Here is a 15,734-nt window from a genome sequence, read left to right as displayed (position 1 = left end):
GAGCCAACAATAATCAGATTGGATGCCTCTGATGGAAAATTAGAACGACACTCAAGGTCGAATGTAAATATCGTATCGTCTAAATGCATCTTCATAAATGAAGAAATATATAAAAGATAGGATTTTCTTTCCACCGTTTATTGGGAAATAATTTCAATGTTCAGATTTTGAATCTAAGCGAATACGTAAGTTCTGTAACGTTTGTTAATAAAAATCACTGGATGGATACACTGGAAGGGAGGTTCCTATCTATAGTTAATAATTGACAGTAATAATCGGCATGACAGGAAAATCTTTATTCGTGCTTGATATGATTATCGATAAGAATGTCGATAAATTGGCAAAAAGAAAAATACTTACTTCTGTAGGTAATAATTATTAATAAGAAGCGCGACGGATACAACGAAGATGGCGCAACATGACACGGACAACGCGAGGATAAATAAAGGAGAAAGACCGAGAGGAAGGGCTGGCTTGCTATATAGCTGGTTGCGAGGGGAGAGACGATAGGAAGGAAGGAAGGGCAGGAGAACGTAGGGAGGGAAGGATGATAAGGTGAGGAAGGGAACGGGGAGAAAGAGAGAGAGAGTGAGAGGAGGGCGACCGTGGTGTTGCTGACCCGACGACCGCTGTAACCTTGCGTTCCGACGCCACACATCCAGATCAAACCATCTCATAGATTATCCGAGGACCTTTAGATTCTGAGCAATCGCGTATACACGCTCAGAAACTATCGGTCGATTTTCGAATTTATCCCCCTGTTTTGTCACATCTTTTTCTTCGCCTATCTGTTCTTGAGTAGGCATTGATTAATGAACTGGACCCTCTTGCATAATAATTTAGTAACTGATGATGTCAGTGAATCGATTATGCAGTGAGAAATTACAGGCTCTGACTTCTATTGCATAACCAGATCTGATAATTTGATGAGTGTACATGGAATATGACAATCAGTCTTGTTAAACGTTGTTTGTAAATTTTCATTCGAAGGAGATTTGGCTTTTATTCCACAAATTTGTATGTCTTTTTACATTCAGTTGCTTTCTTTGATGTTCGTAGTTGTATAGAACTTTACCGAGAATTTCAAATATCGCCGACGTTCAATGTTGATTATTAAATTTGAACATTGAATAATAAATGTTCCGTATAACAATGTACGGATTTTCATACTGAAAATCATTCAATTCTACTAAAGCCACGAGCTGCGTCGTCTCATCGAAATAACCACTACATTTGCATTACACGTCATAGAATACCGTCGTCGATATTATGCAGAATAGAGAACACGCCGTTCTATTATCATTTACATTTTTATGAGTCGACCCACCCTTTGCCAGGATTTACGCTTGGTCTATGCATGTAAGTGTCACGAGGTACACTTCTTTCACACGAAGTCACATAATTCTTATGGTAAAATTGGTAATAAAATGTCTATGAAGTCTGCATACATTAGAAACATTGTAGAGTCATAGAGCGAGGCTCGTTAAAGATATGTTACCAATGCGTATACATTTTAACGTCGAGGTCATCCTATGTCTAGGTCAAACCCATGATCTACATGAAGTTTATAGAAAATCACTCCTAAAAATAAGGTATTTCTTTGAATAGATGTAGATACATAACAGTGTCTGAATTTATTTTTGCGCGCTTCTAATATTCATATAAAACAATATTAAAGATTATTCCTTTGTCGCAGAAACACATCATTATTATGTTCTTTCTACGTATTTGTTCCTTTTTTAATAAAATGCTGTCGTTAAAAATAAATATTTCTACGAATAATCTATCATACATTTACTTCTGTTTTGTAGATATTTTATTATGCGATGTTTGAACGTTCCCACATTTTCAAACCAGACAGTCTGCCATCTTAAAGAAAATAATTGTACTTTTACATAAATGTATCCTTTTATCTTATGAAGTACACTACATAAGCTGTAGAAAATTAAATTACCAACGACTACCTATACAGAAACTACGTGTACGTCTTTGTCGATTGATACATGACGCCACATGATTGCAATAATATCAATGTCCTGTCACAAGATGGCAGTGCGTGACAATATAACTGTTATCCATCTTTTTCTACAAACTAAATATTAACTATTTATCATCAAATTACTCTTTTATATAGTAAAGAATGTCTGTATCAACTTTTTAAACTGTTTGAATCTAGAATTTCTGAATTATTCGTCATCGCGAAAATTTGAAATTGTTAGTAATTTGGCGCCAATATCGAATCGTTTCCACTGTACGGCGCTGCGATCGTATCGTGCCGGACATGCTGCACCCGAATTTGTAGCGCCATATTGTCTCTCACAAGCGAGGAAAAACATAGTGGTTCTGTGATGTGATTTTATTCGAAATTCAAGAGAAGTTGATCATTCAGTGTTCTTGGCACTTGGTTATAATCGCTGGGTAGATACGTACAGAAACTCGAGAAGAAATTAGACGCCTATCGACAAGTAATTATACAGGTATGTCGGTCATTTTTGCAAACCTCGTGCTGCTGTGACTCGCCTAGCGGCTTTCCTTTGTTATCTTTTAGTTACCGTGATATAAAACTTATAAAGTTCCTAAATTGTTTCTAATCCATGTTTAACATAGGTGTTCATTTAAGACAATACGATTATCTGTCGGGCAATTAAATTCCGATACACGATTCGAACGTGGTGACTGAGGTTATTATTTTCACCGAATGTGACCTTACAGTGCGTAGCGAGAGTTCCGATGACCACAATATGGGCATAATATATCAATTCAATTGACTAATTTAAATGTATAACACGCGGTTTGTCTCATACCCGGCATGCTCTTCGTTTTCTCTATGGTACGAATCGCGTGTCTACTCTTTCACTCTTTACAGTGAAATATCGACACACGTTGTATGGCGATTGAGTTTTCTAGTCGTACACAACATTTGGAAATAACGTATTCCTGGAAGGTTATATATACGTAAATCCCTTAAACTTAAATCTTTCTGCGTACTAATTCCCATGTTATATATATATATGTTTGGTTGTCTCGTGTACCGTTGTATTTTATCTTAGCTTGTACAAATGTATTGTATGAGCTAAAGTACACAGATTTAATTATAATATCTGCGTACTTGATAGATTATATAGGACTGTCTGTAGTTACCGCCGAGAAACTATATGTTTGATACTTGTAGCAACATTTTTGTATCTTCATTATCTTGTTTAGTTATTAACAACAATCGATAAAGTATTTCGAAAACAGGCCATTTGGTAGGATACTGTACACTGTCTGCACTACCTATAGCGTGTTGTGTTCCTCCATGTGTGTACGGACATTTAAAGGGTCAACAGACTGTGGAGTCACATTTAGTTACGTGCTATTTCTAAGATACGTTTGTACACTTTCCGATCATGTTGCTTCCTAAGGCAGTTGTCCCTGAATATGGCATTGGTTGTTTCCGTATAACATTAGAATCATCAGGCGTAGTCATGTGACCACCTGGATGAAATAGAATTGAAATTTCATTTATTTTTACGACGCTATTCGAGCTTATCTCGATAATAAATTATTGAAACACGTACTCTGTGGCACAGATATAAATTCGAATATGTCGGTAAATAAAATATGTTAATCAAAATGTAATTTGCCATTTGTACGATATATCATTGATCGATAAACAAAAATAGTACGAAAGTGTATTTTATCTGTCAACTAGTTCTATCGTTAGAATGTAGTATTTTCTATATAATTTGTAATTAGTATCTAAAATTGAAAAATACTTTTTAATTTATTTTAATCAAAATTCTAAGTGAACATTTCTGCAAGGTCACTTTTATGTTGGACAACGTAGATTTGTACGTTTCCTTGAATTCACTGATAGATGAGTTTATTATCAGTACTATAGGATACAATGTAAACACAAAGTGTCTAATCTATAGCGATACGAAATGTTGTTAACAAGTCTTCGATTAAATCGGAGGTTAAGGGTAGCCACAAATTAATCAACACATATGCAACGAATTTAATTTTATGTATGACATTTTATCCGTATCTTGACATTTTATACATTTATAATATAAAATGATAAATAACGGAACGTAAATATTCCACAACATTTTAAATATCACATCTCGATGTAGCAGTTAACACTTACTTAATAGTACTTCAATTTTGGTCCGTTATCGACTACAATTCCTTTTACGTAAAATCGTAATGATACAATAATTTTTCAACAGAGTGCATGTACTGCTCAATCGATTCTCGATCTGTAACGTGGAGCTACCCAAAAGTGAAATTTTATCCGAAATATCTGAACGTTACTCTGTAACTGTTCAAGCGATTGATTCCGACATTTCCCACAGAGGGTGCTGGAAGGAGTTTCGTACGAAAACGTGTTTCACGCGAGCAGCAGGATCTCTTTTGTATCCCTTTTTGTTGCACGTTTCATCGTTCTTCTCGCGAGTTCCTCTTCCTCTTTTCGTTCTCCTTCCTCGCAATACTCGTTACTCGTTACCCATGCTCGGTTACTTCATCGTTCTCTCTGCGTGTGCAGGTTGGACATTCCAAGAGCACGTTGAACCGTCGCGGTCACCTCCGTCTCTCGCATTTCTATACTGTCCCCAGTGTGTAACGATCTTGCCGGATAAAATCTGTCCACTCGTAGACGGGTGTCTCCCTCTCTGTCCACTGATAAAACTAATGCGCGAAATTTTAAGTGGCGCTTACAAACAGCGCGTCCATCTCGATTCGTAATTACGACGCGCGCTCCTCTTTGGTCATCGATGTGATAGTCACGATTGCATGCATTATTTTGAGATGAAAGCACCTTACAAACACGGCTCGGTTGTATCGTGGAGAAATGGCAAAGGAGACCTAGATACAACATCCGCGATCCAGATATCTTCGCATCCGGGTGTTCGAGATAATATCTGTCTTCGAAATTAATGACTCGAATCAACCAGAACTGATTTTAAAGGCATTAAGCAAGCATGTCGAATAGATTAGAAACGTCTAGTGTGTATCATAAGCCGGATCTTCACCGAACCAACAAAGAGCAACTTTTTGTCGCTGTTCCATGTTTCTTGAAGAAGTCGCCGGTATGAAGAAAATGTTTCTAACTGTTTCTGCTTGAAATGTTTGGAATGTTTCGAAGCATGCAATTAGCAAAATGCACAGAAGGTTGCCTATTGTTGATACGTTGGAGACCTGGCTAATCCTGGGTTCAATGGTTTTGACCATCGGAGAGCCTCTAGAGAGAGAGAAGGGGGGGGGGACAAACGTTTATTAGTATAGGTCTGAAGGTTCGTTCGGCAGTTGTGTATTTGGTGAATTGTCGAAACGATCGATGCACGCCTTAGTGTGACTTGTGAGATTCTCTAAGAATTTTGTCTCGGAAGTTAAATCGTGGCGCGTAACTCGGTTCCTGACAGAGAGCGACTACTCACCGATCCGATCTCCGTCCGACAGCAGTTACCGGTTTGATTTTAATTTAACTGTTCTTTTTTTCCCCTTTCGGTTTGTCCAGCACGTATCTCTCCTCTCTCTATCGGGCAGCACGAATAACAGCTCGAGCCGTTTTCTTGCTTCACCTTGGCCATTCTCTCTTACTTCTTGCACGCTCTGTGTGTCGAAAGAGATTAAACAGCCTTTGAAGTTGTCTTCCTGATGAAAATACTCGATGATAATTCGCGGACCGTTTCTTTCGTTCGTTCGTGTTATTCGGCGTCCGTTATCGTTAAAGACCATGCAGTTGTACTCGCGACGGATAGATCGCAGGGAAACATTCTAAAACTTGTGGATATACGTGGATGAATCATAGTAACTAGTAACGTATCGCAGGGATTTTGACAGTGTTTAACGTTCGGTGAAAACTTGTGTATTTTTAATGGACGTTTAAAAATGCCAGTAGATAGGCAGACCTTTTGGTTTTCGCGGCCAATAATAAATTTGGAAATTTATTAAGAGATACTGCTAAATTTTCTTGGCGGCTACATACATATTTCTAGTAATATATCAGTCAGACGTTGCCAGGAAATTAGTAATAAATTCTATAATGAAGTGAATATATGTATATGTCGGTCTTGTTTTGCCCATTTTCTAGTTTGATGCTCAAAAAGGTTACTATCGATTATATTCTTCTAAAACAACTTTCGATTTCAAGATGAAAGATCGGTATCGTAAAAAAGTTCAAGATATCGCACGACCGATTTAGATGGTATCAGCTATGCCATTAAAAAATTGTGCCAAGGAGAAAATATATGTATATATATAACGGGTGAATAACAATAATAGAGTTTGACAGTTTGCTATACGTAATAGAAAAATTAAAAAATTGTGTTATTAATTTATTATGAACTATACTATACCATAGTTATAACGTAATTGTGAATTACAATATTTATACTCGTACTAACTCGATGTTGCGCTAGTGTTATGCCAGAGTTCAACGATACTACTATAATACATATAGTGATGGTATAGTGATAACACAATAAGATATTAAAATCTATTATCACGTTTTCTTAACTGGCTACCATATAATTACCATACTGTAACTATGCCACTATGATGATAACGTGCTATTATAAGCGCCTGGTGTATGCAAAAATAAAATTGCCATTACTGTGATATAAATACTACTATAGTTATACAATAATTACTATATGAATTATAGTTACGCACCGTGCTATTTATTACTATAGCTCATACCATAAATAATCATTTACGAAACGTTATAAAAACTAAACTATAGTTATATAGTAATGTTATATCATAGTTACAATTTATGGTTAATATCGCCATATGAATCATAGTGGCGAGCCGCGTTATTAATCACGCTATAATTACATTCATTTTCGACATTTTATAAATACTATAGTCTATAGTTACCATTAATAGGATTGTGGTATAGCTGTCAGTTTCCAAAAATGTCTTCGAACAATGGTGCAATATTCGAGCTTAGTCGAGGTCAAAAATCTAATACGCCGTCGAATATGCTACACTTGTAAATGCATTATGTTCAATTTTCTTTCGCGCCTTACGCTGGAATTTGAAACGCATGAATGAGCGTAGATCGTATTCGTTCAGCAGTATACATTTTCGATCGTTACACGAATCAATGCTGTCGGAATGTCTGTGTGACGTAAGAAGCGCATTATCTATCGTATATGTCGCGTAATCGTTTCTCCACATTTCTAATGTTCACTATTCCAAATTTCCTCGTTTCGAAAAATCTTAATTAAAAAAGTGAAAACGTTTAGTCATGTGTATTTTTATTAAGTAAAAGGAACACGAGTTTCTTTCATTTCACAAGTTTCAGTTTCGTTTATCGTATTTTTAAATCGAGAAACATTTTTCAATTGGGAAATAAGTCTCTTTTTTTTACGATCGGTAGTCTGAATATCTTAAAAGCCACCGGTTTGCAGTTGTGGGAACTACACTCGCCTGATACTGTATCTTATGCTAGCTCTTACGATAGAAACTTGTGATTTTACGCGACGTTGCGCAATTCCTTCGTTCCATCGTCAATTTTAATCCTTTTACTTTCGGTGAAGATTCCGCGGTAAACAGGATAGGATAACTCTCCGAATCATATTGTACAAAAGGGTGAACGCGCCGCTCTATAACTGCAACGCGCGCATTACGCTATTTCTACGGTGCAAAATTCGGGAAATTATAATTTTTCGTCGTGCCAAATTATTAGACGAGTCGTTACCATCGGAAGACACAAATTGTCCATAATAGCAGATAATATATTTCGAAAACTTTGACACGTGCTGTTCGATAAAGAGTTTAATAACAAGCAACTTTTCCATCTGCGAATAAATAGTATAAATTAGCGGTGCTATTCTTCGAAATAAGTTACTCCTGTAATTGAAACCGCTTCCGTAACTATTCACTCATGAACAAACCATTTTCCAAAATTAAATTCTGCTCCTCTATATTCGGTACTTCTAAGCCAACCTAAATACTAAAATCACGATTTCACTGCTACAATTTCACTCGATTTGACGTTATAAAAAATTAAAGAAAGGAAAAATAGAAAGGAAAAGAATTCGCAAACATTATCAGTACCATCATCGTGTGAACGCCCCTTAACGTAATCGCGTCTGCGCATTTGCTAGCGGTTCCAGTTGAACTGGCCTCTCCAGAGGTAACCACGTGCTGAAAGCCGTGATCGTTCCACGAACCGCAGTACGCGTTAGACGTGTTAACAATAGTGTCTTCGAACCGCTTGTTAATTAATTTCAGGTCACCTATCGGAACTCTTGATTTTCACTGGTTCGTTCGTTTTGCCGTTCTGTATACCTGTGCGTCCGTTTTGCCGGTCTATATACCTGTGCGTCCATTTTCCAAACGAGTAAACGGCTTTGTGAAAGTGTCGAACAATTACAGATGGAAATAAGAATGGACGTAACATCGGTGAGTCGTAAATCTGACCTTCGTCGTTAGAGGACTGCTCGCCTGGTGCCTTGGAGTTCCATGGAACTATACCGAATTCATGTTTCATGCATCGTGAAAAGTTGAACAAATTTGTTGAAATCAAATTCAACGCAAAATATTCACTTGTTAGATTATATCTGAAGTTATTTTATATCGTATGATTTTTTAAAAATATGAAGAAGCAACGTAGATTGTACCTTCTAATCGTTTCATATAAGAAAATTTCGTAAAAGTGGGAGAAACAAATTACCATCACATATGTCTACAATTTACGTTCCATCTAATCCATTCATCGTGTTGTTGTCTTTGATAAATTAAAAATTCTTTGTGTTAGACTCCCTATTTTAATTGCACTTGTATTTTATTAAATTGTGAAAATGACACTGATGCTTTCTCTGAACTTCAGGTATCACAGATGGGAACTACAAGCCTGCATCAAGCGAGGGTGAATGCACTATACAGAGTGTCTCAAAGTACGTGATACAGTTAGAGCAAAATTGAAGCTTCTTAAAGAAAAATATTAGGAATATAATATGTAATGAGAATATGTTACGGCATTCAACGTACATTTTCAATATGTACGGTGTTTTTCCTTTTTCTTTTTTTTTGAAACATTCTGTATAATTTTTATTTGTGTTATATATTTTGAAGTGTGCGGTACATAGCGAGTTTATAGTATGAAATTAGGATGTTCTATACATTCCATATATAAACGTGTCATATTTTGGAACATACTATACATTTTAAAGCCTGAGTCAACGCGACTTTTTATTTCATGAAAATTACACAAGGCTACGATGAAAATTTTGATTGATAAAATATTCAATGAATGAACTCACGTATCGGTTTTTTATTTACTAGCAGTCTCGGAATTTATCGTTCAAATTCACTTTACACTTACAATTCTATTCGAAACTTTCCTTTGAATAAAAAAGAATTAAACTTTTATTTGTATTTCATATCCTCATTGTAGTTACAATTCTGATTAAAAACTTGTCTTATTGTATATTACTTTTACAAGTATTTTGATTTTCAAAGAGATGTTAATAGATAAGCATGTAGCATATTTGTGCGTATATATGTTAGTTAATTTATTGAATGAAGTTTTTACATGTTTTTGCGTGTATTTAAATTGTAATTGATGTTGTACCTTACGTACAATTAAATGGTGATTTAACATTCGATATTAATCCTCGTATTATCTTGAAAGTGTACAGGAGCGAGTAGATTTTGAGAGTATCTAATCTTGGTCTTATTGGATATGACAATGAATTGTTTAACTATTTCTATATCTGTTTGTTGCTATTTTTCACATTTTTTATATTTGAAGAACAAGCTGTTTGTTTGTATACAGTGTCTGTACTTTTAATTAAGCTATTCGAACGAATACAGTTGTGACCGGAAGTTACGCTTGTGAAACGGTAATTAACAAAGGAAACCGAGTAAGACGAGAGTCTGAATAAGAATTAAATTTCATCGACTTTGCGCGCTCGCTGTAATATGGCGGTTTTATCGTAATTTAAAAATATAACGCGCTAAAATACGTGATTCTAACAACGTACTACCTACCACGTGTTAAAATAAAATTTATCAAACTGGTCACAATATTTTAGATGATTGTATAATTTGTTTCATAGTAATAACTCTAATCTATCGTTCATAATTATATTATGTTTAATTCACAATTTTTAGATTTTTTATTAGTACACGTTTTAATTATGCATTATATTTATTTTCAGTGTAAAAAGGTTCTTAACATCAACAGCTACGGTGGATTGGAAAAATGTTTGCTGCTCATACCCAAATGGTAAAGTGGACTTTCCCTGCTTTTGCCCTTGTAATTGGTCTATTGTGGTACAAACGGCGCCAAGCAGACAGAGCTGATCCAGGTGGAATAAATAAAAACTGTCATAGCGAGGAGAATATTACTGATCAGAAAAAGGAAATTGCTTCATCAGATTCTAATTCAAGCCTTTATGATTCTGGCGTACAAACTAATGAATCTTGCTCATTGACCCCTTCTAATCAACGGGTAGAAGAGATTGTTTCTATCCCTAGGAGAACAAGCGAAAATTTAGATATTCCGCAAAGGATGTCCGGCTCGCCGTGTATTTCTGCGCAGTCTAGAACTCCTCCTAATGACGACAGTGAAGCATGGTACAGTTTCGTAGATACCTCGTCGAAAATGGAAATACAATTAGGTAGTAACCCAATAATAAGCAATTTCGATATGGTTGCAAAGAGTAGAGGTGCTTCCACCTTGGAAGAAGCTGTTGATTCTGATGATAAAGTATTAAAGATATTTGAAAATATCGTTGAAGAAGAAGAACAAAAGTTAGCGCTTGAGAATAAATCAATAGAAGTTGTCAATCAGAATGAAGAGAATGATACAAACAATGAATGTAATTATCTACCAAGCGAAGAACCATCTGCTTCCACGCCGCTGAAAGATAATGTAAAAACACCGGCTCGAACATTATCTGAAAGAGATTCTGCTAACCATAGTCCAGTTTCTGGTGTCTTAGAAGGCAGTGTCACAGATGAAGCAAGAAGTGAGGGGAGTACAGATAGTGGAAAAGGTAAACATTGGATGAATATTAAATGATCTATATTTAAGGATGTTATATCGTTAATACAAAGTCATACTTATTGTAGGTGGAAGTATCAAGGGTCATACAAAGGACACTGTAATGCCAATGATATATGAATTTAGCATACCACAATCTTTAGTTGGACGATTAATTGGTCGGCATGGAAGTTTCTTGCAAAATATTCGACATAAAGCGGAAGTAAACATAATCCTTAAACGTCATCCTATATCGAGAGATCAAAAACTTTGTGCCATAGAAGGTTCTACAGAAGGAATAAACATCGCTCTAGAAATGATACGACAAAAGTTTCCAGAAAAGAAGTTTCCACAGTTGACACTTCATCAGATTTCACCATTAATAGTACCTGAAGATGTCCCTTGGGTTGCTGAATTAAGACAGTTATCATTAGTGGAGGGAGTGAATAATGATGTTGTTATATGCCACATAGTGAAACCAAACAGATTATTTGTACAGCTTCCTACTCATCCTACCTATCCATCCCTACGGATTTTAGACGAAAGGATGACACAATTATACAACACGACAGAGTCGCCATCAGCTCCAGATGAACTTACTAGTACGTTTATATCGTATTTCTATGATTGTTTTTTCTTTCCATTTAGCTATAATAAAAGTTCTCAAATATTCTTTCTTTATTCAATTTATAGGTGGTATGATCTTAGTTGCAAAATGGTATAATACATGGGTCAGAGTATACGTCGAACAGCCAGATCCTCATGGCGAACAGCATTTAGTACGACTCGTTGATCACGGGGGTTATTGGGTGTTTAGTAGTTCAGAGATGAGGAAAATTAGGTCAGATTATCTTACGTTACCGTTTCAAGCAATTGAAATATTCCTGGCCAATGTACAACCAAAAAATGGTACGCACATTGCTGCATTTCCATGTGCAATTTTTTATATACATATATAAATTGTTAATTATGTGCAGGAGAATGGATTCAAGAAGCTTACAATACAGTTGCTCACATGTGTACTGGAATTGTCGGTCAAGCTCAAATAGAAGGTTACATCAATGCAAACACATATATTAGTCTTTATCTTAATATTCAGAAACATGGGGTAAGCAAACGCTAGTTGTGTAAAAAAATTTTTTTAATTTTTTATTGATTAAAAATATAAATATTTATATCAGTTTGTTATAACATATCTAATTATTTTTTCGAATTAATGAGTTTGTTGAATTTGTTATATGTTGCAGGTGATATCCCTCGCCGATGAATTAATAGCTCGTGGATTCGCAGAATCCGTACCATTAGAAAATATAATTCCAGAAGAAGGTATATTAATCTCTTAAGGTATGAATTAGAAATTTAGCCTTTAACAACTATACTTGTAAAGAAACCGTGATAATATGTGATCACGTAATTTTTTTAGTCATTATATGCGTATATGATTCATTTTCATTCTCATATTTCATACATTAAGGAAAAATACCAAGGAAATAATACTTCCTAACATTAATTTGAATGTTTTTATTAACACTAGAAGTTTTCTATATCCTGTTTGATATGCCATCTATTAAATCTATTGAATCATATTTATTGAACCTAGATTGGATTACATGACATATAGCATACACATTCTCTTGTTAATACATTACGTATCAATGAACATATGTAAGGATAAACAATATTTAACGAGCATTTATAAATACTCCTCATGTATGATTTATAACAAGTACAAATGTAAATTATTGTGTTTAGAGTGTGGCATTTTTACGTGCATGGTTAATAGGATTTTTTAATAGTATTTATCATGTTACTGGACGGAAAAAAGGATTTAGATCAACTTTAACAGACAATAGATAATTAAGCAAAAGAAAACACTCCTCCCCGTACTTATATGCTGTCAAGAGGTACAATAGATTTATTAAATGCCAAATGTACGATATATAATACGTATTTAGAAAACGCCACATTCTAGCGGCTGAATTTGAGTAATAAGAAATTAGAAAGAAAGGAGACATTTATTGTACATTTAATACGATATTCAAATGATTTATAACATAGGAACAACTATTTTACGGTATGATAGTGTAATATACGTTTCTGTAAAGTACAGTGAATGAGAGTTACAGATTTTCATGAACTACAAAAGCCACATGGTATGGTCCATGATACTTTTACTTCTAAAAACTTGTGGAACTAAGTTGTCCTTATACTGGTTTTGTTTTTTTTTTTTTTTTTTTTTAATGAAAGTAATAATGCAAACCCAAATTGTTACATTAAATTCGGATTTCAAATAAACACAAAATGCAAGGGAAAATATTTCAGATTATTAAGTTCTCAATCTCTAAGCAGACTTCAATCATATGTTTGTAAATAATGTAACATTACTACTACGTTTATAAAATATTTATATAATACATCATATAATGGTTATATAATAGAAAATTAAAAAACAACGGTTACATGCTAGCTCTACGTGATGATAAATATGACAAGATATACAGAGGTAGCAGAAATTTATATATTTTATACTTATCAAACACTAATAGAGAAAAGTGATTGCATTATAACTACACTGGACGAATCGGGAAATTCGCGTCTCCGTGTGACTTGTATTACTACAGGTCAAATTTGTTTTTTCTAACGTAATTTTTAAATGTAAATTAAACTATATAGGAAACCTATTTTGTCTAAATCGTGTGAGATCGTTGTATGAATATTCTATTTCTTCTCTTTTTTTTTTCTTTTTCTCGTACTGTATTTAATAGAAAAGAAACGATTACGGTGATATCGTTAAATAATTTGGATTACTCTCATTAAATGAAAACTTCATTATCGATATTTTCTACATATTTAACGTTGTAACTTATCGTATAATCTATATTACGTTGAACAGATATTAACTAACGCTTAAACAAATATTTTTTTCACATAGGAAACATTTTCTACGAAGTTCTTTTCATAATACTAATTTCTTCCTATGTAATTTTTGCTTTCGGTTATCGCGGCAGGTGTATAAACTGTTATCTTCTTCTTAAAAATCCCGCCTAACATTTATTTACTTAAACGTTTATATCATTTTAATTATGTACTGCTATCGAGCAGATTACGAAGAGACTGGTAGTCTTTTCTGTAGATTGTACGGTGTATTGTTTATATTTAATCATAGAACATGGTCTGCGGTTTACTTTTGAGTGTTTTCGCCAACCGCAGCCATATTTGTTATGCATAGAAATAAAATACCATTAAGCGTGATAAAAATCGAGGAAAAGTAGCAAAAAAATATGATGTTTGCTGCAGAGAAACAGTTTTATACTGTTACATGTTAATATTTACAGTTTATTGATACGTAAACGCTATAGAGATATTTGTATAGGGATATACATAGGATACAGTTATTAAGCCGCTTATTAAACTCTATGTGCTTCAATGTATCACCATCGTGAAAGCAGAGAATTTTTTTAATTCGTTGAAATCTTCTTACGTCAGGGTTACAATTCTAATCGTATGTATGCAACGAAACAATTATACAAATATATTATTTTATTATTTGGTACGTCTTCCAACCAGAAGAAGTACAGATAATAAGATTTTGTTACATTAGCCTCTTAAATTCTAAGTAGGATATTTTTTATGTTGCGTACATGTATATAGCATACACGATCAACAATAGCACCCAATTATTCATGTTTCTTACGATTTCATTTATCATTATCGATTAAATTAAACTCATTTTGTATATATCGCAATGTAATCTTCGGCGTTCTCATTAAATTTGCATCATTTTAATTGTACTATCTTTATTCTTCCTGCGAAATTGCTATATTTTTTACAATAAATATTTACGCCAACAAATATGTTCAATTTTATAAGTGTTTAAGTTTCTATCCCCCTTGGAAAGTGAATGTCTGTTGATGTTATCCTGTCTATCCTATATAAAAATTCTACCTGCTTATGTGATCTCGATACTTTGATATCAAACTTCTTAAAAGATTTATGATTTATATTTGAGTCGGCAAGGTTACCATTAAGATTTCTTTGTTACAAACTCCTGTGTTATTAATTACCGATAGTTGGTCATCGGGTCTCCGAGTAATTAGTAACTATTCACGTGCGTTTATAGCAACTCAGGCCTCACAGTTAATGGTTTTTCCCATTATATACGTATATCTGGCCGTAACAGTCCTCGGTGACCATAAACTAACGCAATCGTGGAAATCTCCAAGGTTACCAAAACAATGTCCATTAAATACGACATTGCTTGCGCTCGGTTTTCACTCCTCCTTGAAATTGGCTGTGAAAGGGAGAAGTCGAAGCAATCAGAACGACTCGAACGGTTGAACTTTGTTAATTTAGAATCATCCATACATCGAATAGTTAGAACACTCGCGCAAGATAGTTTATACAGAATAGTTACGCGCAATATTAGATACGATTACTGAGCAGCTCTCAGTATTGCGTAAATAGTTCTATTAAATAGTTAACCACATACACTGTTTTCTTTTCCCTGAACGAAGGTGGTCCTTCGAACTAATTAGTTCTTCGTCGGCACACACATGCAAGCGCCAACAAAGCTGCAGCGATTTAGATCGCAAGCAGCAATCATAACAATGTTTTTATTTATATTCTTATTTATAATCTTATTTACATATATTATATCGTCACTCTGTTTTTTGTTAAACCTTTCATTCCCTATACAAAGTATGCATTTATTTTACTAAAATTCATTTATTTCCTTTTTTATAGAATC

General features: G+C 34.4%; 1 protein-coding gene and 2 long non-coding RNA genes across 10 annotated transcripts; 1 reads left to right on the top strand and 2 right to left on the bottom strand.

The window, feature by feature from the left end:
* The first annotated feature begins 2,290 nt into the window (after positions 1-2,290).
* LOC122572377 (KH domain-containing protein akap-1) lies at positions 2,291-14,839 on the top strand. Of its 8 annotated transcripts, none has more exons than XM_043737269.1 (8): positions 2,291-2,477; positions 8,230-8,400; positions 8,828-8,894; positions 10,161-11,000; positions 11,077-11,589; positions 11,681-11,896; positions 11,965-12,095; positions 12,235-14,839. In XM_043737269.1, the coding sequence occupies exons 4-8, from the start codon at positions 10,205-10,207 to the stop codon at positions 12,328-12,330; spliced, it is 1,752 nt and encodes a 583-aa protein (XP_043593204.1). In that variant the 5' UTR covers positions 2,291-2,477; positions 8,230-8,400; positions 8,828-8,894; positions 10,161-10,204; the 3' UTR covers positions 12,331-14,839. The 8 variants fall into 8 exon arrangements, with proteins under 8 accessions (XP_043593204.1, XP_043593205.1, XP_043593206.1 ...); XM_043737265.1 differs by lacking the exon at positions 2,291-2,477 and adding an exon at positions 5,271-5,454; XM_043737270.1 differs by lacking the exon at positions 8,230-8,400.
* On the bottom strand, positions 4,000-6,084 carry LOC122572389. The gene is made up of 2 exons (XR_006318442.1): positions 5,424-6,084; positions 4,000-4,907 (listed from the first exon to the last, which is right to left on the bottom strand). It is a non-coding gene; the product is annotated as an uncharacterized LOC122572389 (long non-coding RNA).
* Positions 13,206-15,706, bottom strand: LOC122572388. The gene is made up of 2 exons (XR_006318441.1): positions 15,010-15,706; positions 13,206-14,915 (listed from the first exon to the last, which is right to left on the bottom strand). It is a non-coding gene; the product is annotated as an uncharacterized LOC122572388 (long non-coding RNA).
* Positions 15,707-15,734: the final 28 nt, after the last annotated feature.

The sequence above is a fragment of the Bombus pyrosoma genome, linkage group LG11 (assembly GCF_014825855.1).
Source record: "Bombus pyrosoma isolate SC7728 linkage group LG11, ASM1482585v1, whole genome shotgun sequence".
In the NCBI taxonomy this organism is placed as follows: domain Eukaryota; kingdom Metazoa; phylum Arthropoda; class Insecta; order Hymenoptera; family Apidae; genus Bombus; species Bombus pyrosoma.
The sequence above is the reverse complement of the archived record's forward strand: the minus strand, read 5'-3'. Positions and strand labels throughout refer to the sequence as shown.